The 27,226-nt window shown below is 38.3% G+C and overlaps 1 protein-coding gene across 1 annotated transcript; it reads right to left on the bottom strand.

The window, feature by feature from the left end:
• Positions 1 to 1,536: 1,536 nt before the first annotated feature.
• Positions 1,537 to 27,226, bottom strand: CUL4B (cullin 4B). The gene is made up of 21 exons (XM_005148300.4): positions 27,152 to 27,226; positions 25,901 to 26,419; positions 23,195 to 23,310; positions 18,581 to 18,684; positions 17,623 to 17,692; positions 17,072 to 17,145; positions 15,935 to 16,097; positions 15,745 to 15,834; positions 15,422 to 15,504; positions 14,274 to 14,341; positions 13,136 to 13,254; positions 12,119 to 12,311; positions 10,951 to 11,055; positions 10,616 to 10,726; positions 9,803 to 9,888; positions 8,917 to 9,024; positions 8,549 to 8,662; positions 7,479 to 7,584; positions 7,231 to 7,403; positions 6,562 to 6,714; positions 1,537 to 5,298 (listed from the first exon to the last, which is right to left on the bottom strand). Exons 1-21 carry the CDS (start codon positions 27,162 to 27,164, stop codon positions 5,203 to 5,205), a joined length of 2,664 nt encoding a protein of 887 aa, XP_005148357.2. The 5' UTR covers positions 27,165 to 27,226; the 3' UTR covers positions 1,537 to 5,202.

The following is a 27,226-nucleotide window of genomic DNA, read 5'->3' as shown; positions in this document are numbered from 1 at the left end:
TCCAAAAGAGTGAAGTAACTTCAGGAGGCAGCCAGCCCAGCAACAATGAAACCCACTGAGACATCAAGAGGAATCACTGACAAGAATTATATGCCTGGATTTGGGGATGGGGTGATTTGTGGAATGGGTATAATTGGGAAGCATGAGTTGTCATAGGGACCCTCTTCTGGAGGCACCCAGCTCCAGCTGTGACTGAAGAACAATTAAAAGACTAATTGGAAACCTTCACTTGGACTTGGCATTCTCAGCAGGATCCTGCAGTCAGACTTTGTTATGATGCCAGCTGTGTGTAAATGCATAACAATATAGTATCTACTGGATGTGACCTCCTTTTCCCAAGTTTAGGAAAAAGGTTTTCTCTATGGAGCTGCAGTGTCTTACTGATGTTAGAGGATTAACTTTGAAAGTTACTTTTATTCTTGAATTCTTATCTTAATGCTTATTTCCCATAAGCAGCAGCAAGACAAATTGTAAGTCATTTTAAGGATGACACTTCCAGGAGACGAGCTTGTATCAGGAAGCAGTTAAGCAGAAGAAAATCTTGTTCCATTGTAGGCTGATCAACATCCACTGCTCCTCTTCCCAATTAACTACGTATTTTACAAGATACCCTGCATAAAGTCCAATGTCTCAACCCCTCAAGTAAGTTTTCAGGTGCTTGTTTTCTAAATAGCACAATATGCCCACAAACCCTTTCCTCTTAAAGGGAAAAAAACCCCAACTAAATGAGGCAAATCCAAAGCTATTGCCTTAAATTTGATCTGGCAACAGTTTCTCTCAAAATCAGAGAAAGAACAGCAATGTATATTGCACTTCATACAGTAACAGAAAGTATTTTCTGCTCTCTGGATTCTGCTGCTGTAGGATTAATTTCTAACAACAAAATCCTGTAAGATTGTGAAGAACATAGGAAATACTCTTAAGAATAAACTGTTAGTAGAAAAATCATCCCATGCATTTAGATGCCTCCAGACTGTAACAGAACATACACATGTGAGCAGCATTACTGGAAGACATTCACCATTCCTCTATTTAAACCCACCACACACGAGAGTTACAGTAGTGCTGTGCAAGGTCATACTCCACCATACATGCCTTCAGGAGAGATCAGTTTGGAGCACCAGCTCTTTGCTATAGCTCTCCCATTCTCAGACCACCCCTCCAGAGCTATATCAAAATACCCCTGACAAATTCTGGTCAGATTTAGGCCAGTGGTTCCAAATGGCTGAAGAAGAATGAAGAATGGCCCAGCTGGACATCACCAGTAACAGAAACAAGTTCTTTCTCCAGCCCTGTCCTGTACTTCAGTAATTGTACCACAGCCATTAAAAAAACCCCTAAGCTTTATTGGGAAACAAGGAATAATTGTACAGCAGGAGAGAAACCTCCTATACTAGCAGTGAGCCAGCAGCTTTGGTAGTGCTGCACCATTGCTGGCACTCCACGCATTCTAATCCCAATTCAGTTGGTAGGATGTTTACTTCCTTCCTCCCCATTAACCTGGTAGAAAAAATAAGATTCAGGAATGGAAGCCACTTAGAAAACTCAAGGGATTTTAATGACTGAATAAAGGAGGAACTACTGATTATTATACTTAAGTAGCAAACAAGATTTTGCTATCAAAGCACAAGCTGAAGAATTTAAAGAAGCCACAAACATTAAGCCCAACATACAGAACTTGGAGTAAGAAGGCATTTTACACACAGGGGTTTATCAACACAAAACTGTTTTAATATTTATTAAATGACACAAAATACCTAGATAACAGACTCACTCTCTGAAAGGACATGTATTTACATTATTTACCAACTTAAGAAAGACTCTCTGTACCCATATCAGACTTATGAAACATAAAAAAGGTTTTGCTGCTCTTTGCATCGAAGGATGCAATGGTGATACATGCCCCGTTTGCAAGTCTGCATAAACTATAACTTTTTGATGCAGTGAAAAAGCACAATTTCATATTCTGATAGCTGAGGGAAGAGGCTTCTGAAAAGTAACAGGGTTAGTTTTCTCCCCCACTCCAGACACACTCTGAAGAACTGTTATACAAAAAGTATATTACATTTTTGAATGCTGCTGTACTCTTACAATTTTAGTGTAACGTTTCAAAGAAAATATTCTTCCTACTATATGAAATCACTAAAAAAAGTGGTATTTGAACATTTCTTTAGATGCACTTTTTTTTTGGGTTTTTTTTGTTTTTTTTTTAAAAGAAAGCATTGGGCAAATGATATGTCTGGGAAAAACTGAAAGGCTGGAAAAAACCCAACAAAAAACCCAAAAAAGAGACCAAAATTTGAAGAACAGCTAAAGCAATGCAACAATTTGCTTGGGTTTGGGGGATTTTTATTAACTATTTACTTTGGCACCTTTGTGTGAACTATAGAACAAAACAACACAACACATTTGCAATTACAGCATTTAAACAAAATGGTCACTTTTTAAACCAGCCAAGACAAAAAAATAGTCCATTTATGGGTATAAAGATTAAAAAACCTAAAATATATATTTCTAAGAATAAACTGCAATTTCTTATGAACAAGGTGCTATAAACTGCATGCAAGAGTCAAGATTAAAAATGTGTGGCCAAACAGACAAGCTGTGTTCTAGCCAGATGAGCTGTGGTCCAAGCCCACTTTCATTTTTCTTACAGAGATATATATGGCTCAATAGGCAGGCACATGATCCCAGCAAGAAGTTGCAGAGTTGTACGGCTGGACAGTAAATCTTGGCTGCAGCTTTGTCATTAACCAGGAATGAGCAATTCCTTAGCAGAGAAGATGAACAAGTTCTTGGGGAAACCCCATGCAAATACAAGGAGAAGACTTCTCCCCTCGCTCATCTCTTCTCTTGGCCTAGCCAGGGCTCTCAAAGTCCGTTCTTTGGGTTGCTTTAACTAGATTGCCACTTAGGGTCTGCCTCAGATCATGGAACTCTGATGAGAGTTGAGGACACTGTCTATGTAGTATTTTCTGCATTTAACTTACTGAAATGGATGGGATAAAAAATAAACAAACCTTCAGACCTTTCTGGTTAGGTTGACTGATTGCAACACACTTGTCTAATGAGGGAGGAGTTTACCAAAATAGGTATTTTAAACATGTAGTGGTGTCAGATTTATATGCTACAACAGACTGAATGGAACCACTTCAATACTGATACTCATCGTTTCCTGTATCCCAAAGAGTTAAGTTTTATGCTCCTTCTCAAAAACACCTTTTTAAAAGGAATCTTTTATTGGCTAAAGATACAAAACACATACAACAAAAAGGAACACTGAATGCAAAATACAGAATGTTTTGGGGAGCTGTTCTTTCCTCCCCAATGGATCTCTATTTGAGCTAATACTTAAAGATTTGCAGGAGCAGTCTTCAAGTTTCTTACCAGATAACTCTACTGTTAGTATTTTTCTTGCAGAGGCAAGGGTGGTCCTGGATGTTTACCAGTGGTTATGCTGCAATAGTGTCAAAGGATAAGGTAGATTTTCTGCAGATCACAAAGAGCTGGATGACAGTTAGTAGAAGGTGACAGCAAATAATTTAGTAGGAGGAAAAAAAAACCCATCTGCATCATCTGTCAGCTGAGGGCTGCATATAAAAGAGCTTGAGAGAAAACACAGCTGGGGGAAATATGGAATTAAACAGTAAATCAAAAAAGCAATAAGGATGGGATGTGTCAGATACAAAATACACACACATACACACACTCGCCCTCTCTCGCACATGCACACCCCTGAATGTGGAATCACAGTGATAGAAGTTATAGATCATAGAGAGCTAAGTTACACTGCCACTAAACAAAAGTAACATCTTGCTTCCAAGAAACATCTGGTATTCCCCAGGACTATCAGTGCCTGAAAGAGGATGAGGTTTTTCATTGTGCTCTGCAACACAGCTGATGGTAGGTCTAAAGCCTGCTGGGTAAGGAAGAACTGTTACATGGAGGAGTTACCTTTTCTGCTGACACTCCCTCCCCCCATATATTCCTGGCACATGCTGCTATAGCAATAAAAATAATGCATCTTGTTGAAACAAAGCTCTACATTCAAGTGACTTAATCTCCCATGTCTTATAAAGATGCAAAGAATGCTCTCTGGTCATCTAAGAAAATATATTTTAGATGCCTTATAGCAATACTTAACTTTATATATGAGAGGTAGGCTTCTGGGTTCTAGGAGGCCTGCCACATCTAGGGCTGAGTTCTTAAAGCTTTAAGTTAAAGCAATCCAAAGCAGGGCAGACTTTAGAAGAGCTGCCCTGTCTAAACCTTGAGGTTAGTTCAAGTTTAGAATGTTGCAAAGCAAAAAAAGTATTAAAATCCATTTGCAATTTTTGTTCTTACAGCTTTACCACAAGAACAGCGTGGCTTTTCATTGATACCTGTAGATAGATCTGCTGTATTGCTGCCAAGAGGTGAAGGCCTCCTAACCCATGACTAGTAAAAACTGTCACTTTTTCCATTATGGCTGTTTTATGCTTAAAATTCCCAAAGGTGAACACTAAGTCTTATAGGCAAGCCATATAAATCTAATCTGAACTTGTTTTGTTGTAGCAGTTCTTCAAGAATGGTGTTTGTTTATATACAGTATATATGCCCACACTGCAAACTTTATACATTGCTGTATATTGGTACCATTTTGTCCTAATGATGACCGAGAATATTTTCCAGTAGATCAGCAATAAGCATAGCTTGGCTTATTCCCCGTTTTCCCTCCCTCAGGGGAAAAACCCAAGTGTGGGCATCAACCAAACCAATGGTATGTTACTAACTGAAATGCATTCTGTACAGTAAATTAAAAGTTTGCATGCAGTTTAAGCATTTTAAAGGCTATTTTCTTATATTAACCTCCTGTTTTCTTTTAAAGGTGTGAAAGACATCTGTCATATATCAAGGGACTCCTCTTCAGACCCAGAGACAAATGGAATCACAAAGACCAGGTACTTTCTTTCAGCTTTCTGCACATCTTACTAAATAACATGCAAAGAGTTCAACAGCATTCTTCTTAAAATGTAAATAGTACTCTTTAAATGGGCATGTTAACCACTGAAAGAAGTCCACTCTACTATACTTTTCCATTACACTGCTTTCATTCAATCATCGGTAGTATAAAAAGTCAATTAACGGGATCAACAGGCTAGTTTATCCACTGGCAACTGTGTATGACACCAAGTGTGCAGTAAAACAAAGGCCAAAATATGTTTATGCAATATAGTTGTACTGGTTGGGGTTTTCTTTATCTCTTTCCATGTAGTCCCTGTCAATTAAGGATTCTATTCTCTTCTTAAGGTCAGCAGGCTGTAAAATAAAGCAGATGTCAGCGTTATTACTTTGCAGTCAATGTTTCTCAGTTCTTTCTTTCTACTTAAGCCCAATATCTTTCCTACTTAAGATGGCTGAGGAAACAGAAATTACAGTTGGGAAAAAAACAAACCCTTAAAACAAAGCTAAAGTCTGCAATGTATAATTGAAGAGAAAGTAACCAAATTAGCTTGTCACTTGCAGCTAAGCATAAACTTTCTATAGCAGGTAAAGATATTGATTGCTGTTTAAACTGAGCTCTGAAGAGCTGCAATTCATGCACTAGGTACCAAAATGTTTCTATTTCTGACTTTTACCTGGTAAAAATGGTACCAGTTTCTATTTATCTTGATGTGAGTGAGTTTTACAACAGTTTTTGTGTCCTATGAATTTGATGGGTGAAGGACTTCATAACGATGCCTTATGACAGTCAGAGAGTGCATTTAAATCTGTTATAACCCTGCAAAGCCCAACTGCAGTTTATGCAATACTTACGGGACTGCAGGCACAAACCCACAGAATAAGATGGCAGTACTTTTTATCTTGCATTCCCATTGATAGGAAGCACTGTATATTTGAACTCTGAAGAGATTCATCACTGTATTTGAAAATCCATTTCTATTTGGACACAATAGAATATTCATTTCATCTTGCAACTGTGGGCCTCTTTACCTTGGAGACATTTACCAGTATCTAATTTTCATTCCATCTGTATGTGTGTGTGTATATATATATTAACCAATGTCTGGAAAAGGCACTGAACATTTACTGGTTCCTAATTTATTAACAAGTGTCAACCAAATTAAGAATCAAAACCCAGTATTCAAGGCCAAATTGGATGGGGCTTTGAGAAACCTGGTCTAGTGGAAGGGGAGTTGGACCTAGATGACCTTTAAGGTTCCTTCCAACAAAAAACCAAAACATTCTATGATGCTATGAATTCTGCATTACACATCTGAATCATTTTCTCCTTGTCCCCAAGAATGCATTGCCAGAACACTTCAACACAAGAATGAGGAGAGCTAGCTTCACAGTTATTGCCAACACCCTCCCATTCTAAAAGCCTTTGGTAACAGGTTTTACTAACTTACTAAAAGCAAGTGAATGCAGCTGACACTTTAGGAAGTCTGAAAGCAAGTATTTGTCTGTCCCAGTAGTACAGAGATGCACGTTTCGGACAGAAGCACTGTTCAACTAAAGACAGCCAGGGAATCCAAAAAGTAATAAAAGGTTTTAGAAGAATAAAAATCAGTACTACACCTTTACTGGGAATTTAAGCTGGTTGTAGACCTCCGACACAAGCAGGTTATGACTCAGCGTCTTGCGCATCTTCATGATTCGTACAATTGCAGCATCAATCTGATATTGCCTGTCCTGGAAAACTCTCTCTGTAGTGCTTGCCTGTTCCTCCACCTGAAGGATCCATTTAGAAAAGTTTTAAAGGGAGCACTAGAACTGTCAGAACTATTCTTCATAGATTTAAGACTGTAAAATGTCTGTTGTCAAATATCTGACAGAAATGCTTTAAAAATATGAAGACTGTCTGTAAAAAAAGCCCTTTTACAAGGAATTAAAATCTTTGCACAGATTTTACACTGGATGGCTGACAAGGAAAATTCGCTGTGAACTTGTTTCTGTGTTCACAAATTATTCAGTTAAGCTCCAGGGAACGAACAGGGGTGAGAAGAACACTAGTTTGAACTTCCCTTTAACAACCTTATTAGAGACATCTAGCATGACTGAGGTCTACATTGGTATGGAAGCACACATTTGAATCAGCAACGGTAGATACGTGCCATCATCCAAATGATGTGTAATTTACAAAGATATCAGCATGCATTACAACTGAGAGGAAAAAGTGTGAAAATGGGCAGGCAATAAGATACTTAACCCAAGGATCAAAACCCCAGAGGATTAAAATGAATATACCGTTTCTTTCATCTGGATTTGGTTGATCTTTATCCTGAAGAGCTTATGTCTGAAATCATCATTACACGTGAATTTATCACCATCTTCCACATCTTTGCCTTTGGGGCTTTTAGTCAGTACTCTGGCTTTGCCACAAGCCAGAGATTGAAGTGTCCTTCTCAGCTCTCCGTCCTCTAAAGCAGAAACAAGTTGATTAGGTTTTTTTAAGACAGAATGCTTGGAAGTAGTCAGCTGTTTTCAATACCAACCTATCCCAGTGGCTTGTTTTATCTCCTCTAAACTGAACTCCTCTCCTTCATTAAACATGAGCAGCACCAGTGTCTGGAACAAGGAGACCTGAAGTTCTTTTTTTCCCTGTCACAAGGGAAATTAACAGGCATCACTAGGCTGGTTTTAATTTTTTCTTCTTTGAGGGTTGGAGGGGAAGGGAACACAGTGATAACAATGACACAGACATTCTTGCATGTCAATCCACTTAAAGGATGTGATTTAGTTTTTCATATTCTCAAATGGATAAAGAGCTACTGGTCACCTTGTATTACTATGAAATATAGAATAAGCTAGAGGTCAGAAAGTTAGACTATTCAGTGACAACACTCACCCAAGACATGCACCAACTTACTCAAGGCAAATCACAAAGCAGGGAGTGCTTAAAATTACAGTTTGAAAGACCTTTAAATCAATGTGCAACACAAACATTCGTTTAAAAAATACAACTATAGGATCTTTGAAATAACTAAGTTTGATCATATTTGTTTTACCATTAACATTTTAATAAACACCAGAACTGGCAAGCATTCCTACTCCAAGATTAATTTTCTTGAAATGTATTTGTGCCCATAAAGAAATGCTGAAGGGGAGTAACTAGCAGCCCTCTGCAAACAGTTGTGTTCTGGTACAATCCCAAACTTTTCTCTGTTTCAGTAGTGAAAAGCTTACTGTAAAGATACTTAACGCTGTCAGCTAAATTGAAATCATCTGTGGAACACAGCCTCCTCCTTTTTCTTCTCCCCAGTACAAAAATTAGCTCTACCTTTAATATGTGACTACATCCACTGGCTATTTTCCCCAAGCAGTAACCAACAGCCTTCCCCTCATTGATAAGAAATCAGATCAGTCTTCTTAGACCTTAATACATCCATTCCAGAAACTACCAACTCCAGAAATGACAGCAAAAGGTCAAAAGTTAAAAGTAATTGCAAAAACAGTGCTAAGTTTTCTATCATGGCACAAAAAACCTTCCAAATATATCCCTGAATTACAATCCATACTCTGAATTAGCAAGACAGCAGGAATAAGAAAAAGGAAATACACTCACCTCTTTAAATTCTGCTTTTAGTACACAGTGTCCTAATGTTGACTGCCACTGAAGTTTCCTACCACTGTGTTTTCCTAAATAAAAGGTCTTGAAAATCTCCTGAAGTTTTACCATCTAAAGAAAGAAAACACCCAAAACACTAAAACACAATTTCTAGTTTAAAATAATCCTTCCCTCTGCAATCAAATGAGCCGTAAGTGAAGGCTCAGAAAGATAAAGGGAACTGCAAAAAAAGGAAAACTATTTAAAGAAGACACTTCTGTGCTTCTTTCTAGAGAACATATGCATATTTCAAACTCAGCTGCAGCTGACATCAACATGCATTACTGAGAGGCTGCCAGGTGGTATAATATATCTGTATTCATTACCTCAGGGGGCAAATGGACCTCCATAGGCACATAGGTTGGCCAGTAACCCATAGTCAGAATATTCACTGTCAGTTCAATGTTGCCAGGGACATTCTGATTTTGCATATACTGCAGAAAGAAACAAAGTAAACTGAAATAATTCAATGATTAAACATATTTCAGGTAGAAGTGAGGAGTTAGAGCACAGAAGAGAAGTAACCTTATTATGTCTGCTGTACAAACTGCAAGTTACATACATGAAAAATAAGATTAAGAAAAAGCACTTTTCTGAAGTTCTAAAGGCACTTCCATATAGAAAGAAAAGAGCAAAACAAGTGCTTTAGTATGCTGATGTGAAGATGAACCCAGATAAGTGTGAATGGATGAAAGAATGTTAAAATTTGCTTGTAATCAAAACATTACAGAACCAAACTTACTAGCCAGTTCATCAGATACAGTGGTGTATAAAATGTTTTGCAAGTTTACAGCTCTTTTATTACTGTTGGTGATTTGGAGGTGTGTGGGTATTTATTTATCTTTTATAAGAAACTTCTGGTGTCAGGTTTTTTGCTTCATTGTTCAGGAAAACCATTAGTAAATGCAGTAAAATGTTAAAAAGCACAGGCAGCACAGAATTAAGAAACAGATTCTGACTGATTTTCAGTAGAGACTGTTTTCCCAGTTGGGCTTTTGTCCACTGCCTTCAAAAGCTATCACCTACAAAGTCTTTTTCTCGTTAGTGTACGAACATTACAGGCAATGGGAGTAATTCAAAAGAAGTTTAACTTAATTGCAATACAAATGTACACAACTGAGGACACCCTGTACGCTCTCATTATGCTTTCTGAGAATAACTAATTCAAAAAGCAAGTAAATGAAGGCGCCATGGCAGGCTTTCCCACAGTACCTGTTTAAACTGAATCATTATGTCTTTTGAAAGCTCCATATCTTTAAACATTCCTTCAAGTTTGCTGGTGAAAGCAGCTCCACATTCTATAAAAGAGAACATTTAAATCTTAAAAATTAGTCTTCATTTTCAACACCACAGAGTAGCTATTCTAAGTATAAGAATGTACTTTAAAGCAAGACTAACTATTTCAGCATATGTTCTTACCTAAAGTCCTGGATTCTAATTAAGGTATGGAACTATGTTATAAACAAGGGGGGAAATGTTTTAATGTTGCAGCTATTTTGCAATCCAGTTTTTCCACATAGACATGATGGGTCATCCTAGGACTTCACCTGCAACCTGCCACTTAGACAGCAGTTCTGATCCTTACCAGCTGCCTGCCAAACAGTCTCTTAGGAATAAGATCAAGTCTACTCTCACCACCCAGAGACTCCATCCTACGAAACAAGGAAGACCAGGCTAGAAGACTAGTAGCTGGCAGCTTGATGTTTCAAGTCCTTACACAGAACATGTAACAAGCAGAAGTCATCGAGTTCTCTGAGCACATCAATGACTTACTCAGCAGGGAACCTCAGCTCTGTCCCACAGGCCAAGATACGCCATGCACTTCAGGCTCCTGACTTTTAACTATTGCTGCTATAATTATAAAACTAAAAGCAAATGAGTCTCTTTCAAAATCCACCAGTCATTCAAGATCTGCACATCAGCTTTTAGCTCTCATGTAAAAGGGAATTACCAATAGCATTTCTAGGAAAGCCTTTAAAAGACAACTATTTTAGAAGAAAACAAGCTGACAAGACAGACATTTACCATGTTTGAGTTTGGAAAGCATGGATTTTTCAGCATCCACTGATGCACTTTTCCCAACTAATAGTCTCTTTGCTAGATCCTTTTTATAAAAGGCCTCAAAGACATCTTTTCCTGTAAAAGATGAGATTTGACAGTGATCACAAATCATTGTTTGTTTTATACAAACCTTACTCAGCCCCAATTCAAAGCTAAGAAGAGCCTTACACAGCGCTATACAAGCAAACTGAATCTACAGACTGACCACTTGAAAAATGAAGACTGCAAAAAATAGTTCAAAACTACCTTTATGTTACTAGTTAAACAACTGTGCCCCCCAAAAAAACCCCACAACTTACCATATATGAATCTAAATATGATCATAATTTTATCCAGCATTTTTTCAAGTTCTTCATCAGTAGCTTCTTTGTTGCCTGCACGCAGCTTTGAATCTACATATTTAGCTAAAAGTATTGAGGAACAAAAGTTTAACAAATGCTGAGTATCATAATGGAACAATAATTTATGTTTTCTACATCTAATATTGTAAAATCTTTCAGAAAGGTAAATGATCCTGAAATCACCCTCAAATCAGTTTCATCACAGCTAGCTTGATATATTTTAATAGAGGCTATAAAGTTCTAAAAACATTACAGCCTAATCTCTTTTTTTCAGGTAAGTAATCTGAAATATCATAACTTCAACAGCATACATAATGTTAAAGATTCCTGTGCATATAAAAAAATGTCTTGGTCGATATTATGATCTCAAAACAAATAGTCACCACTGGTATAGATTGACATGGCTATAATAGAAGCAAAAAGATCAGAATTAAAATATGCAAACCAGCTACTTAGAGGTGGAATTTCTCTAGCAGATTACTGTTTGGTTTAATTTCAGATGGTCTGGTAAGCACATTATAGTTAGTGAATTAATTTTGAAAAGGGAGGGCAGAAAGCATTACCCCACAAGCCTAACAGCACAAGAGACTGCAAGGCAGGTATTTTTCACTGTGTGGGGAAACCGTTAAGGTATTCAAAGTGCACACAGCCAGGCCTGTAATACACACATGTGTAAACACTGTTCTCTGCAAACAGGGGCTCTGTCCCTGTAACATGAGGTAAAGGGCATCCCTCTTCACTTTTGTGTATTAAAACATAGCTATGTGGAGTCCCTCATAGCTCTGTGCACATGTACTGGTAGCACAGTTATGTAAGCTTCTGAAAAAGTCAAATTACTAGCAGTATGCTTACATCTGAACACCAGTCAATTGCTGGAATGCCCAAATTCTAATGTTCTTCGCTTTTCTATAGCCTAGCCAGTGAACTGCTGAACAGAGCTTGTTCTTTAATGCTATTCTATGAAATGGTTCACTTGCATAACAAGGCACAGTAGTTCCCCAGTTTGACAATGCACTGCGCATCATGCCTTTAACACGCAACTCCATATCCCATCTGTAAGCTGCATCAGCAACTCTCTCTTGTCCCCACCCAAATTCTCACATGGAAAGAAACTGAAGAAAAATACCTATGAGTTCAGCTGGCTTATTTGGTCTTTTGTTAATGAATGTTTCAAAGGCTTCTTTCATGGCATTTACAAACTTCTCATTCTTGAGAAAGCAAACATCAATAATATGGTCAACTTTGTCTTTAAAATCAAGTAGTTCTTGGACCATGGTTTTGTCTTTTTCTGGATTAATTACTATGGTGCTACCAAATGCCTGCAAAATAAAACACACCTTTCAATTAGCCTGAACAATGAATTTAAATAAGACTTCTAAAAGCCCAAGTTATCTTTGTAATGTCTTGCTTCTGCTATTCATATTAGTTCTACTAGCACAATATAAGTAGTTTACTATTATTTACTTTATAATCATTCCTAGACCTTGTCTGTTGATTCAAAACAGATCTATGAATAAGTGAACAGATTCAGAACTGCCTGAACAAATAAACTTAAACATGACAAAAGTAACATAACCTTTTTAAACATCTCTATCCTCAGGTTTCACACAGCTAAAGCTCTCACTAAACTCAGTTTTATTTAAGAGTACCGCTATGCCATTAGAGAGCCTTCCTTCACAACCACCATACTTTCTGTGATAACATTTCCACCGAGTAATAAGATGAAACATCTGAAGTGATATTCAGGTGCTTTTTGAACTCAAAATGGTTGGTAATTTAAGCTACCACTCATTCTACCAAGAAATTTTACCAGGAAGAAGACAGAAACATTCTGCCATTACCAAAATATCTGTTGGAGAAATACAGCTATCCCCCCAAATAATTATAATCCATGTAAAAACTGCAAATTTATTTGGAGTTCAGTAGTTCAACTGAATGTTCAGTATTTTCTTCAACAGGGCTAGAGCAATGACTGTACTTTTCCTAGTACAGTTTCAAAAGCTGCTTATTAAATATATGTTTATAAGCAAGTAGTCTTTGATTCTTAATAAAAAGCAATAGTTCATCAAGATGACTCAAGTATCTGTGTATAAACCCCATCGAGACAGTAGTGGTGTCTGTTCCAGAGTTGTAGGAACATTACCTTTATGTACTCAATCCAGTGTTGCAAGAGAACCTGTACTCCGCCTCTCACACGGCTGAACAACTGATAGAGAAGAGACAAGTCCTGAATCCGGTTTTCATCAAGAAGGTGGTTTAAACCTGCACATGAGAGAATTTCAGTAAAAGTGAAAACCAGAGTAATTCAAAGGAAGTGCAGCATATTATTAGAGAAGGGGCCTCTTCAAAGCTAACTTTTTTTAATCAAGCAATTAGTGGTTTTCTTTTATTTTAAGCTACCTAACTGCACTGTGTATCTTAGCTACAAGTACTTTACATACACAATAACTTTGCTTACTTCTGCTTTACTATTCCCTAAAGATTTGAAACTTTTACACTACTGATCTGTAGGAAAAGTTCCTTGGAAAGACAGAGCTCTGGATCTCAATTCCAGCTGTAAAATAGATTTTACAGATATTTGAAGGCAAGCAGCTTCAAGAAATAGCTTCATCTTTCACTTCTTAATGTTTGGGAAGAGAAGGCCTGATGCTCTACAGCAAGGTTCTAAGAAAGTAGCCAGATAAACATTGCAAACTTGATACTCCTCTCAATAAGGAGTCTGTTACAAACTTGCAGAAGATGCTCACAAACCTGTTTCATCCATAATCTATCTAGTAAGGCCTTTATATTCTTTTACTATTCAACCTTTCCTGCACCTGTATCTATTTCCAGATTATCCCTCAGTGCAACAGAGGGTCACCTGATTCCACAGACTATTGCAGAACAGAGGCAACACACTTCATGGCTCAAACTGTATTAGAGTTTTAGAAAAAGCTGCTTTTTGTAAGCAGCAAGCAATCAAACATTTCCCCATCATCTGAAGGCTTCAGCAGCTTCAAGATGCTATTTAACACACTGAAATCAAGAAATCCCTGTCACTGTTTTTCTTTTGCTTTGCTGTGTATCTGAAGACAGCACCGTCTCTCTTCTGACAAGGAGAATGGTATTTGCCCTCTTGCAAAATGCTCAATGCTATTTCATGAACTGAAAAGTTCATGAGTAGCAAAGGGCATTAAAGCTTGTGTCATTCCCACAGCACCTGGATCTGCCACTTTTTCAGCACAGGAATTGAAAGCCCCAAAGCAGTAATTAGAAATGTTTTTATAAAGAAGAAAGATTACCTTTCTGAAGAATGGCTGTTAAATGTTCACCTAGAAGCTGCTTTTCTACAGTAGCAATTAGTGGCTTCCTAAAGAAAAAAGGGTTTAGAGTTATTTTTCCTTTTTCCATTACTGACAGCTTTAAATCCTTTTTTTAAGATTATGGTAACTACACTTGTCATTGGGAGTGCTCTATTTATCTGTGGCCGAGGACCTAAAATGATTATACACATTTATCCTTTTTTCCTCCCCAGTACGTAATCTTTTTTTCTGTTTGCTGACTGGCTGTTTAGTTCACACAATAAGCCTGTTGTATGTGACCTCTATGGAGCTGGACAGTGATTCCACCAGTGAAGAAACTGGGCAAAAGTCTGACAAAGAATTTACCATCTCCTGTTCCGTGGAAGGAAACTCATGTCTTGGGAGACAAACCAAGGAGATAAAAACCCTCATAAGTCAAGAAGTATTAAAACAAAAGAGGGAACTGGCCACTAATAATGGTGTGGAAGAAGAAAGCCACTAAACAAGCCAAATGTTTTTAACAGCTGAAAGAGGAAGGAAACAAAAATGTACCAGAGGATCCTCTCAGAGATATCCTCTGTGCCTGCTCTTTAGGCTGCCACCACTTGCTCAAAGAGTTTTGCTCTATTAGTGACCTACATTTTCTCTCAGACACAACAGTTATGGCTTTATATTAGAGAACATTTCTCCTGTCCTATCAGTCATGACCTCCACTTGACTGTGTTACAGGAAATCCTGTCTCTATGTAGGAAGACTGAAGACTGACATTACTCAGTAATTTCCCAACCTCCATAAATAACATGCAAATATTTTAATGTAAATATTCAGTTTTTAGGTTCAGAATTCTCTGTCCTAGGTCCTATCTTTTTCAAATAGGATGGTGCTCAACTGCATTTCATCAAGAAAGAGATCTCTGGGCTCAGAGTGGCAGCCTGCTTTTTTCCAACCAAATGACCAACAGTGTTTATGTCAAAACAGAAGGAAAGGATATTAGGTGTCAGCCAATACAATGCTTCATTGCAAACAAGGAATTGTTGGAAGTGAGAAGCATTTGACCGTCAGTCAGTAACTGAAATAAACTATATCTATTAGATGGCCCTCAACAGAAGAGCCAAATGTCTAATAATACCAAGCAAAACTGCACTTACTGTGTGCTCTGATCTAAATAAGTGATTATCCTGTCTGCTTCTTCTTCCAAGCGCTTGTTGACATGGTGAAGATATTCTGGAACCTGAAAATGCCAGAGTAGTTTTGTATGTTTAAAAAGAAATAAATCAAGGTGTGTGTGTGTGGGAAGACAGTACTGGTCTGACAGCAGCAGTTCTAAGCAGAAATCATTGGCATTGTGACTGAAGTCTGCATGTGAATTTCCTTTTTCAGAGTACTATAAAACATAAAGGTCACATTATTGCCCAGTATACTGGCTAACGCAGCAAAATTAGACATAAAGATTGTTGAACATTCAAAATACCTCTCGTTCCTGCATAAGCCTCTGTCCCTCTGCTGCATACAGACGGTTGGTCTCTTCCAAGAATCTATGTTCGAAAGAGTCCTGATAAATCTAGGGAAACAACAGGACAGCAATGCAGGGTAAAACTTACTGAGCATTAAATAAGAATCTTAGGTCTTTACCAGTTCAGAAGTGAAGCAAATTTACTCACCTGTAAGTCAGAAAGCATGCTTAGAAGGCTTCGCAGTAAACTCCTATCAATAGCCTCACCATTTCTTTCCCTCTCAATCAGGAGAAGAATGCCATCAATAGTTTTGTTCTGAACTTTCTGATCACTGATTATATGAGTTCTGAACAATTCCAGACCCATATCCCTAGAAAGAAAATACTGTTCAATAAATTGCATAAGAATCAAGCTGAATATATATATAAAATTTTACCTGGATCAAATAGAGAAGCCAATAAATGCTAGCATTCTTAAAACTCTAATTCCTCTTCCCCCAAATGACTCAAGACACACACATAAGCATTAAAGTAAGCTGTGACAAAGCATCAACAGTAAGATACAGATTTTAAAGACAAAAGCACATATTTTTCCCTAAATGACCACCTAACTTTCCAGTGTCTTTATTTCTGAGCTGGTTGGCAGGATGATGGAAACTGAATGAACAGCACCCTTCACAAGAAAAGGATAATGTCACCCGAGGTCCCAATTCCACGGTTAAGGTGGTGGATAATTTTCCTTGTCCATCCCTTTCTAATCTCTAATTCTTAGGCACAGCTTAGAACTCAGTGATGTGGAAGTCAAGGATCTCTGCTTTGGGCATCCCAGTTAAAACCTTCCATTAATTTGTAACTGTGAGCTGGGACACTTTTAGGAAAAGCCAGAACCTGCATCCTCCATCTCCACTCCTTCAATCTCCAAAGGCACTGTAGGGCATTTGCTTATTATTAAAATAGTGGGGGGAGCAGCAGAGAGGTTGAATCCATAGGTGAGTAACTTCTTTTTATTCTAGGTAACTTCTTCCTTTTCAAAGTACTTAAAGAACTTTTAATACTGTGTACATTAAAGCCAGTAACTGGTTAACCCAAACCCTTGCACTTCAGTTGCTAAACACCCCCTTTCCTTTAAGTGTACAAAAGGGAGGTTGTTATCTACCTAGCTGAAATTTACTATCACAGCTATTCTAGAAGAATTCTGTAAGTCAAGGCAAATAAATTGGTATCTCCCTTTGCAGCAGGCATGTAAGCATTCACCATTCAATGTACAGGTCACTATAAGAAAATCAGCAGGATACATGTGATGATTTAAATATCCCCCCAGTAATTTTATTCTTTGTGCTCTTACCAAATAGATGGCAGCATTGAATTCTGAAGTACATAAGTTCGGTCCAAGAACAAAAAGATACTTCTAATCATAATCTATTATGAGAAAGAATAAAGAAACCCCACAATCATTTTACTCTTGAAACTAAAAAGCAACACAGATCATGCTCAACAACAACAAAAATACCCACTGACAAGTTTCAGGCAGTGATTTCTTAGACACTGTTAAGATATTCTGCCAATCTCAGTGAGATTATCTGGATGACATTTATCATCTTTATCAAAGCACAGCTCCTTTTATGATAGGCATAAAAGAAAACAGGTCTGTATAGAAACAACAGTTAGGAGTTGGGGGTGTGTGGGTCAAAGATAAGACCAATGTGTCAAAAAACACACTACAGACAAGTATTTTCAAGGCCTGATTTCTGACAAACTAGATAAGAGTTGTATTTTACCATGAAGCCTTATGTAAATTTAAACCATTTCAGAAGCACAATACATTTGTAAAGGAAAAAAGTTAAGCAAAATATAACCAGTTTACTAGTCAGCCTTTCTTTAAAAAGACAAACTTACCATTTGTCTGCAGTGATCTTGCCAACATTTGTCTATTTTCTTTAGAAAAAGGACACTATCCAATGAATCCATGAAGAAATAATTAAGGAAATTATGATTAACAGGTAGTGTTAGCAATGAAATGAACCAACAAGACACTTAAGAGAGCACAACAACCTCACCTACTCCCCAAACAAATGAGTTAACTTCATGCAACATATTTATTTGTAGTGAGAGTCCTTGTGTTAATAGTGAGAAATCAAAATTATTCAAATGTTTTAATAAAACAAGGACTGAAATAATTTTGAGTGCTTTGTCTAATCCTCCATCCCTGAGGAGTGGAACAAACATATATCCCCACACCTCAATTACCAACAATTCACAACAGATTTAAGAGCCACCACTACAGAGCTACTGTAATGTCAGCTCATGTTAAGAGATAACCTTAAGGGATAAATTTTATCCTTGAAATTTAACTTTTACTCAGCTCATTGCATAGCTTTGGTACTGCTAATATCCATGTAATGGGATCTCAATATGATGCAACTCAACACTTTTGCAAACAAAACATTTTGATTCTCAGACTCTCTTAACACTGCATGCTGCCAGTCCACTAGCACTTGTCAAAAAGAATACAAGAACTACTTGTTGGAAGACCTTCCTGTTTACCTGAGCATGGCAAGTTCAGCATATATAAAGGCATGAGATGGTAAAGCCAACACAGTCTTTTTAAGCCCTGCTCTAAGTTTAATAGCAGCTTTTGTGACAAGTGTTCCACAATTACCAATGAAACCTTCTCAGACTTCCTCCCAGCTTACAGACATAAAGGAACTAGTAGTGTTCTCTGAAGTCTCACAGAAAATAAAACCTGATCTAATTATGCAAGAACCAGGAATTCAGAACTAGTCAAAGAAATCCATCACCACAAGCTGGCAGGTAAAAACGCTCTGTCTTGTCAACAGCTGAAAAAAAAGGATATTCTCTGAATTGGTGAATTTGTGCTTTAATGTGGTCTTCACAGATCTGTCTCAATTGTTTGTACAAGTTTGCAGAGATCTTGTAGGAGCAGAGATTTTCAACAGCCTGAAGTAAAGAGAAACAGATACTAAGAAATCTGTTTATATGATGCTTATATGTGGTTTTACAAGGAAACAGGAAAAAGAACCCCAAACCCATCATGGAATTCTGCTTCTCGCTCAATCTACCAGCTTTTAGTTACAACAGAGTTAAATGCTGCATGCAATCCACCAGATATGGAACTACAGTGGTAATAAGAGACAAAGGAAGGCCATGCCCTGAACAGCTTAGTTTATTAATTTCAGTTGGAGTGCTGATATCTCATAAGGAACTGCAGGGCTTGCATCTCCAAGAACACGTTTAATATGTTTAGTTTAATATGTTCCAGCAGCTTGCTGGGTTTCATACTTCAAAGCAGACACTTAAGGTCTTAATTTTATTAACTGCTGTGCTCTGCAAGTCACACTGATACTAGTAGAAAAGCACTACCAGCGTTAATTTGTTTTGCAGTTCTCTCCTTGATTAAGCTTCCCTCATCCCCAAAAGTACATATATATATATATATTTTATATATATGTATCTCTCCATCCATCAGCCCTTTGCCTGAATAAGTTGTTATACTCCTGAACAATTTTTATACTAAAAATTATTTTTGGAGAGGCTCATTTTTAGAACTACTACATATCAGATGTGTGCAGTGACAAAGCTCAGATTTCTAGATAAGTAAGTATTAGAAGATTTTTTGCTGTGCTTCACAGTGAGAAGTGAAAAGCAGTTTAATGGGGACCTATCTTGGAGAGTGCTAAAGCTAATCCCCAAGTGTAACTCAAGACTTTTCCAAAATGAATAGCAATTGCCCAGATTTGGAAAGCAATTTTAACTCTTTGCAGACTAATGAAAGACACAATATGCAATTATTCTGTAAAACACCTGTAGAAACTAGAGGAGAAGTATAATGCCTTTTGATTTCATCTCAGTTGCCAGTACAACCAGCTCACGGGAAGAAAAGGACTGAAAGCAACCACAGGCAACCATGCAGGGACAGTATAGTTCAGACATATACAGAGCCAATCTACTCCATTACACTGAAATCCCTCAGAGTATTTCCCAACAGTCCAAATAGGAGCCACCAGCAAACAGTAAGCAGCTATCACTAAAAGCATAGCAAGAATCAAAACAACTAAACAAGAAGTTCCTCAGTTTATCCTATGATATCTGTCTCAGTATCAACAGTACACAACTTTCCAGAGAAAGTGAACTACAGCTAATACTGGCTCTAGGACAAGGAGAAGCCAAAAGACACTGACAATAAAAAACCTCCACAAAACCCAAACCCCACAACAAACCAACCCACACAACAGAAACCACAAAAGAAAACCAACCCTGCATAAGCTTACTGTCAGAAGCAAACGAATACAGCAAGAAAGTGAGTATGCCAGTTAAGACTAAACCAGGTCTGAATGATGATGATTAAGACAGAGTTATCACTGAAGTGTACAGGTCATAGTATTTGGAAATAGCAACAAATTCAACTCGCAGCCTTAACACTATAAGAAACTCCAAGCAAATACAGTGATGTGATAGAAAAACATATTCTACAGCTCACTGTTCAGAGTAGTTTATGGACACATCTTAGCTCTGTTCTGTTGCTGTACCCGCAGGGCCAGGCTCTAGATGCAACAGCAGCAAAACCAGAAATAACCACTACTCTCATTTCAGGAGAAAATGGAGATAAAACCACTACACTTCAAGAGCCTGATTATAGCCCAGGAAGTGCAATAAATGCATTTTTTCTTTTCTCCCATTTGATTTGGAGAAGCCAACTGAGAGCTGGGAAGATGAGTATTTTAGAACTTTGTGGTTGCCTGTACAACCACAGCTCTCTTGCTTCTACCTATCAGCCCTGGACACCAGTGGCCACTTTGCCATACTTCATCTGTCTCAACTACCAATGTTTTTGTAACTGCTGTCTATCAGAGCAAGTACTATTGACATATACTGCTCCAAATCCTTAAAAGGATTAGCCTCTGCACTGCAGATGGACAAACGCATTCCATTAACTCTTAGTGAAGTAAGTTACCATCTATTAATATACACTTACATTTACGTAGTGATCGTATAAAGCTGTGCTTTTGCATTTGCGTATCAGAAACTCCCTAGTGTTAAACACACATCTGCTACTATTGAGTGTTTTAACATCAAGTGCAAAACTTGTGCATCTTCACTGGTAACATCCATAGAAATATTTTGTGAATTCTGCTTCATTGGAACTTTTTTCTTTTTTTTTTTTAAAGAGATTAAACTTTCTAAAGACACCGATACAAAACCTTTTACTAACATTTGCTCAGTGGCGCATAACACCACTACTGCAATATTATGCCTTCTAAATTTAGTTACTGGTGTTATATAATAACAATATATCAAAAATTCCCAAGAACTTTAGGGGCTCTAGTTCACAAAATTATCTTCTCCTGAATTAGTGGAACAAAGACTTCTAATCAGGGAATCTATGCCCTAAAGATGGTCACAGCATCTGATGGCAAAGAATCATATTGCCTTTGGGTAAGATATATTCTGTTGTTGGGCTTTTTTGGTTGGCTCTCCATCCCACCAAACAGCAGCATCCATACTTGGGTTTGTGTGCTTGGGAAAAGAACTTAACACAGCTTTGATGATGGCAAAAGCAGAAACTCCACAAGTATTTTAACTCTGTGATTAAAAAAGTTAATCATAACCAAAATGAAGAAAACCAAGCAAGAACTAGGGAGCTGGTACCAAAGATTTAGATCTCTATTTTCTGGTACTATTTAGGGAAAATTATTTTAATAAAGAACCTTTCAATCCTGCAGCACTTCAATCACTCGAAGATGTGTATCAATTCTCTAGCTGAGGAGGAACAAAGCAAGTATGAATCTAGTGTCCCACAAAGAAATAAAGCTTCAAAATGTTTGCCCAGTGCGATTTTCCAGCAGAGAGCAGAGTTAAACCAAACCAGTAAGTTTAATTCCATCAAAAACCCACTAGTATCTTATTTTAAGGTATGCAGCACAACTTCTGCAATTCCCCTCTACGCCTGGGTAATGGTGTCTGCCAAGGCATATTTGGCATCAGATCCATTTACCAAGCAGCTGTTCAGAATTGACATTCGTTTAAATAGCATTTAAAAACACTAGTGATTCCCATGACTATTTTTAATCAAGGCATTTATTTTTAGGTTTATTGAAAAAAAAAATTGTTTGCACCCTATTTCATTGAAAAGGAAGTTACTGCAGTGTTAAAATTAAGGTTGAAAAGAAATAAGTGCTTTTTTTTAGTTTTTTGAGCACAAGCAACATAAAATTAGGCCTGTGGTAAACGCAAGCAGCAATGTAAGTGATAACTGTGAAGCAGAGGCAAGGCTTTCAGTAAAACTTTGTATTTTAAAACAATTTTGAATATCCTTCATGTATTTAATTATCAGTTATTTGCTCTGTTGTTCAATCTAAAGTAATTTACAATACCAGCCAATACAGTGGGTTGCAATTTGTTATTGGTTTCACAAGTTTTGCAGAACCAGTGATACCATGCATCATCCTGACAAACTTATAAGTTAACTGAGCATTATAAAAGATTATTATGAGCTTAGAAACACACTGGACTGAGGAACTTGGTTCCATGAGAAATGGTAATTTATCCTCCCCATAGTCTGTCCCCAAACCTTGGCAAACACAATTTTTCTTCCCAGCTTTTTTTGAGAAATCTGTCATATCCAAATGCAACTCTGAGGACAGGGGAAGAAGAAACACTAAAAACAGATGGAGAGAAAGCTATATACACACAGAGGAACAAATCAAACAGCCAACCAGGCTTTAAAAGTAGAGTAAAAAGTGTAAGTGCTTCTTAATACTTAACTAATGCAGTACTGTTGCTAGGCCACTAAAACCACAAGTACCATGATGTTAGTAGGGAAAAGGTGAGGAGGGGGAGAGTCTCCCTAACACATTCAGCTGAAAAAGCAGAAGTGGAGCTTGTAAGAAAAAGTTAGGAAATGCGGTTCAAGTCTGATGACTTCCTGAAACATTTAGGGCAAAACAATCAGAGCTGTTCCTGGGAAAAGACATGACTCTCAGTTGTCAGAACAGACAGAATACTGATTGATAAGAAAATCACAACCACATCAAAATAACAGAATTCATGGAGAAAAATGGCCTTCTATTTACTTTTAGGAAGCCAAGTAAAACATTCCAGTTTCTAAATGATTTATGATCTTCAAACGAGAACAGACATTAACTTCAGAAAGAGGATTATATTTTAATATAAAATCATCTTTTTCTTACCTAAACACCAATGTTTTAGGATTTGATATTTCTCCTTTAGCAGCTACACACTATAAACCCTGAAACAGTAAAGGGAATACAGCTCCTTGCCTTATTTAATTCTTGTCAGCTGTTGCAAATGAAACCACCTCTTGGACTGTGTGTGACAAAAACAGCTACCAAGCAAAATCTCGTGTTCTTACTGCTGTATCAAGCCAAGAAAAAAACCCCAACAACAAAGCAAAAAGCTCTACCCCATTGCTCTTACTTAAAGCACTTACCTGATAGAGCTCCTCCAAATTGTACTTAATTGAAGTACTGTTCTGGATAGCTTCTACGGCTTCTTTCAGTTTTTGCCAGGTTTCATCTGTGTAGTTTTCAGGCAATTTGGGTTTATCTTTAAAATAAATGATAGAGAGTTTGAAAATTGTTTAGAAAAAGCAGATGCATTGAAAAAAAATCAGCATTGTTCTTCACATACACATCACAACATCTGCAGCCCAAACAGGATGTGTGATTTATAAAAATCACAACACTGTGTCTGAGCAACTCAAGAAGGGATAAAGGCTAAACACCAGCAAGAATGATCTACACCTTCATTACATTTTCTCCCTACAAAGACAATACAGCTAAAAAAGCCAAAAATGATGTGGGTTAATAGATAACAATTGTGTATAGTTGCCTTTTTTTTATTTACTGCTCATTACCTCTGCTCTATACTAACAGTTGGAAAGAAACCCTTGAGAAACACACATGGAAATACTGTAATTATAATACAGGCTTTATGGTGGCAAGAAAAATCTTCCTGCTTACAAGTAATCCAGTTACATCTCTCTTGCCTTTGGTCAGTGGATTTTTGTTAAGAGTTAAGCTCTTTTTTAATGTTCAAATAGCTCAAGCTTCACAGATTTTAATCTTTCTATTATTTTTCTCAGCCTCTCAGGAGCATCTCTAGAGATGCCCCTGCTATGCAGCAGCTTCAACAGGACTAAAACATTTACAACAAGCTAAGAAAGATTCTCCAAGTCACAGAATACAAAGACTATTTTAAAATTCTCTGCATTCTCATAACCAGCTAAAATTACTATTTTTAGTTCTAATAAGCATGTCCCCAAACAGAGAAGGAGAAAATTTAGGGAAGAAGGCACATTCATATCCATGCCACCAATAGGTGAAAGTGGCCCAGAGTTTATACTCTATTGAAATTGATTTTTGCATACCTAAAGGTAAAAAACAAATTGTAAAGCTTTATGATTTCTCTAGAAGTAACAGAGAGAGAAGTTTGTTAGGTTTATTTTTATCCCACCAAGCATTTCCCTACAGTATTGGCAACAGCCCAGCATTAACTGTATTATAAGAATCTAGAGACACTAACTACAAGACTTGCCTGTTTTTACTAGCAGCTAATGAGTATGCTACTCAGCACTAAATACCATGATTCTGCATTTTAGGAAGTTATTTAAGTTGTGAAGGATGTTACTGCTATCACACTCAGATAAAGGCACCAACCATAAAATGAGTATTCAGCTTAGCATTTGAGAGTAAATAAAAAGCAAAGCTGGTAAATTCCGGAGACAACCTTTTTAAGCAAGTGATTCAAATACCAATTCATAAGTGATGATGATCACAGCACCATGCAATCCATGACTTTTAAGAAATAAATAGGAAAAGTTGACTTCCCTTACAGACAACAGTGTACAAGCAACAGAAGAATGGCCTCTATTTCTCACTATCATGCATCATAACTATAAAATTTAAATTAATAAAATGAAATGATAATGACATAATGGGCAGACATTTCTGAGGATTAAAAGGACCTTTGAGCAAAAACTTACACTATGAACATGAATTGCTGTAAAACAGTGGCTAAAAGAATCCTAATCCATAACTTGTGTGATGTCTCTACTGAGTATTTCTATCAGATGCGTATTTAGAAATCATTTTAAATGCCAATAACATCTTTCACCTGACCCCCTTGTCTCACATCCTCTGTCAACCCCAACACGTGGGGAAAAAAACCTCAACCCAAGAAAGCAAACTACCAGACTATTTTAGAAGATAACAAGAGGCAGGAAGTAAGAAAGCCTATGATTTCCTCATCTTTATGGGGAAAAAGATGACAGAAGTTTAGCCAAGCTTTCTGCCTATTTGTGGTTTTGTTTGCTAGAAAATGAAGCAGAATCACCACAGAAAAGTTTAACTTCTCTGCTTCAGTTGGTCTCTAATAACAGTATTTGAAAGTCTCAAACATCTTTTGAGAGCATTTATAAAATAATGTAAACTGGTATAGTAAGAGTACGCTAAGACAGAAAAGACAAGAAAGAGTTAAATAATAAAAGTCACAGCGAGGATATGGCAAGGAAAACACTCAGCAAAAACCTGAACTACCTACTTTAATGGCAAGTGGGAAAGCCAGAAAGGAAATCCGCCATAATAGCCTGGTAATCACCTTAGTTTCACCATTTAAAACTAAGCACAGGCAGATTAACCTATAAACAGACAACATGGATAGATGCAAGGCATCTATAGATTCAGGCCCAGTTTTAAAACAAAACCTGCAGTCTGTGCAAAGATTTATCATACACTGGGCTAAAACAGATATATACATACACACACTAAACCCTGATTTGGGATTACTAGAAAAGAGGAATCAAACGTTAGAAGTCTGAATAAAAGTAATTTACACACTTAATGTAGTAAAAGCTTTCATCTAACAAACAAGTTAAGGCCTCTCAAAAGACAGAGTGAAAGGAGTCTGAAAAATACTCCCAAGCAGCAAAGTGCAGCTCAGGATGTGTACATGACTGGGCAAGTATGCCTCATAAGACATTATTCCCCCTTTACATAAGCACAGAAACATTCACCACAGAAAAGCATTTCCTGTAAAACTTGGAGCTATTTGAAAGCCAACCGGTTTTCACGTGGAAAACAAAACACAAAGGTGAGCATCAGCTCCCCATAGGCTGTGACAAATTATGGCCTGTTACCTTTAAAGTTCTTGATCACTAATTTCTTAGCGGAGCCAGGTTTACTGTTGGCGAAACTGGAAACAGTAGAGGAGGCAGCTTTGGTCAGGCCATTTGCATGGTGCCCCACAGCCACGGACGAGATTAAAAGGCTTTTATTTTTGAGCTGCTGTTGGTGCTGCTGTTGAGAAGAGGCAGCGGGAGAGGAGGATGAAGAGGACTCTTCAGCCATCTTCACATCGAGTCCAACAAAATCCACGGAGTCCTCAAAGCGCAGCTTCTTCTGGAGGTGATGGTTAGAAGAGGCAACCCCTGAGGAGGAGCACGAGGAGGTGGAGATGATGGAAGAAGACGATGAGGAGGTGTTCTTGGAAGGAGAGGAGGCGCAGGAAGAAATGGAATCGAATTCCTCTCTTTCGGAATTGCTGTTGCTGCTGTTATTTAACTTTCTCTTCTTGCAGGAGGAGCTGCTGCTGGTATTACCATCAGTGGCAGGTCTGACCTCCTGGGCTGCAGCTGGGGGGTTGGGGGAAGAGAAACCTGTGGGAAACATGAACACACAGAAGTGAACAGGCTGAGGGGCATCAAATCCTTGTGATGTGACAAAGAGAAAAAGAGAGTTTGAGTCAGTCTCTGCTCAGTGTCTCTCGAGGGGATCTCTCAACTCCTCTCTCTCATCAGTACAGTCCTTCCGTCTTCCCTCTCCGTCGCTTTCTTCTTTCTCGAAGGAATCACTTTATCTTCTCTCTTCCCCTTTTCTTTATTACTTTATCTCTTCCCGTAGTTGGTCTCAGCTTTCTTGCTTTCACTCCCTCCTCAGCGGAGCGTCTCCCGTTCCGGCCTCTCCTCCCCACCAGTTCAATTCCTCTCTCCACCACCCCTATCTCCCCTCAGCTGCCCGCTCCCCGGCTCTCCCTTCGCTCCCCTCCTGCTCCGGCCGCCTCGTCTCCTCCTGCAGCCGCGGGGCCTCCCTCTCGCCTCAGCTGCAGCCCCTGGCCCCGCACACCTCCCCTAAGGCCTCCGCCTTCCCCCCTCGCTGCCGCCCGCTCGCGCTGCCTGAGGGGGGACGGCCCGGCCCGGGGCTTGTTATTGTCAATACACGGCAGACAGGGAGCCTAAAGATGGCGGCACATCCGCTCGCCGTGCATGCCGGGGCGCGGCCACCCGGAAGCGCGGCCGGGCCGCCCGGGTAAGGCGGCGGGTCCCTCCTCCGGCGCACGGCCCCGTGTCCGCCGTTACCCCCCCGCTGTTTCCCGTTGCCCTCGGGCCTACCGGAAGTTATCATCGTTGCCGGCCGCTCACAACGGCCACGCTCGTTACCGAGTCCCGCAGGAAAGGGACGTGGCT

Source organism: Melopsittacus undulatus, chromosome 6 (genome assembly GCF_012275295.1).
Source record: "Melopsittacus undulatus isolate bMelUnd1 chromosome 6, bMelUnd1.mat.Z, whole genome shotgun sequence".
Lineage (NCBI taxonomy): Eukaryota > Metazoa > Chordata > Aves > Psittaciformes > Psittaculidae > Melopsittacus > Melopsittacus undulatus.
The sequence above is the reverse complement of the archived record's forward strand: the minus strand, read 5'-3'. Positions and strand labels throughout refer to the sequence as shown.

Coding starts and splice junctions, on each gene's coding strand:
- CUL4B (XM_005148300.4), bottom strand. Junction 15,835..15,934: donor GCATGCTTTCTGACTTACAG/GTGAGTAAATTT, acceptor TTGTTTCCCTAG/ATTTATCAGGACTCTTTCGA. Junction 13,255..14,273: donor AACAGCCATTCTTCAGAAAG/GTAATCTTTCTT, acceptor TCTCATGTGCAG/GTTTAAACCACCTTCTTGAT.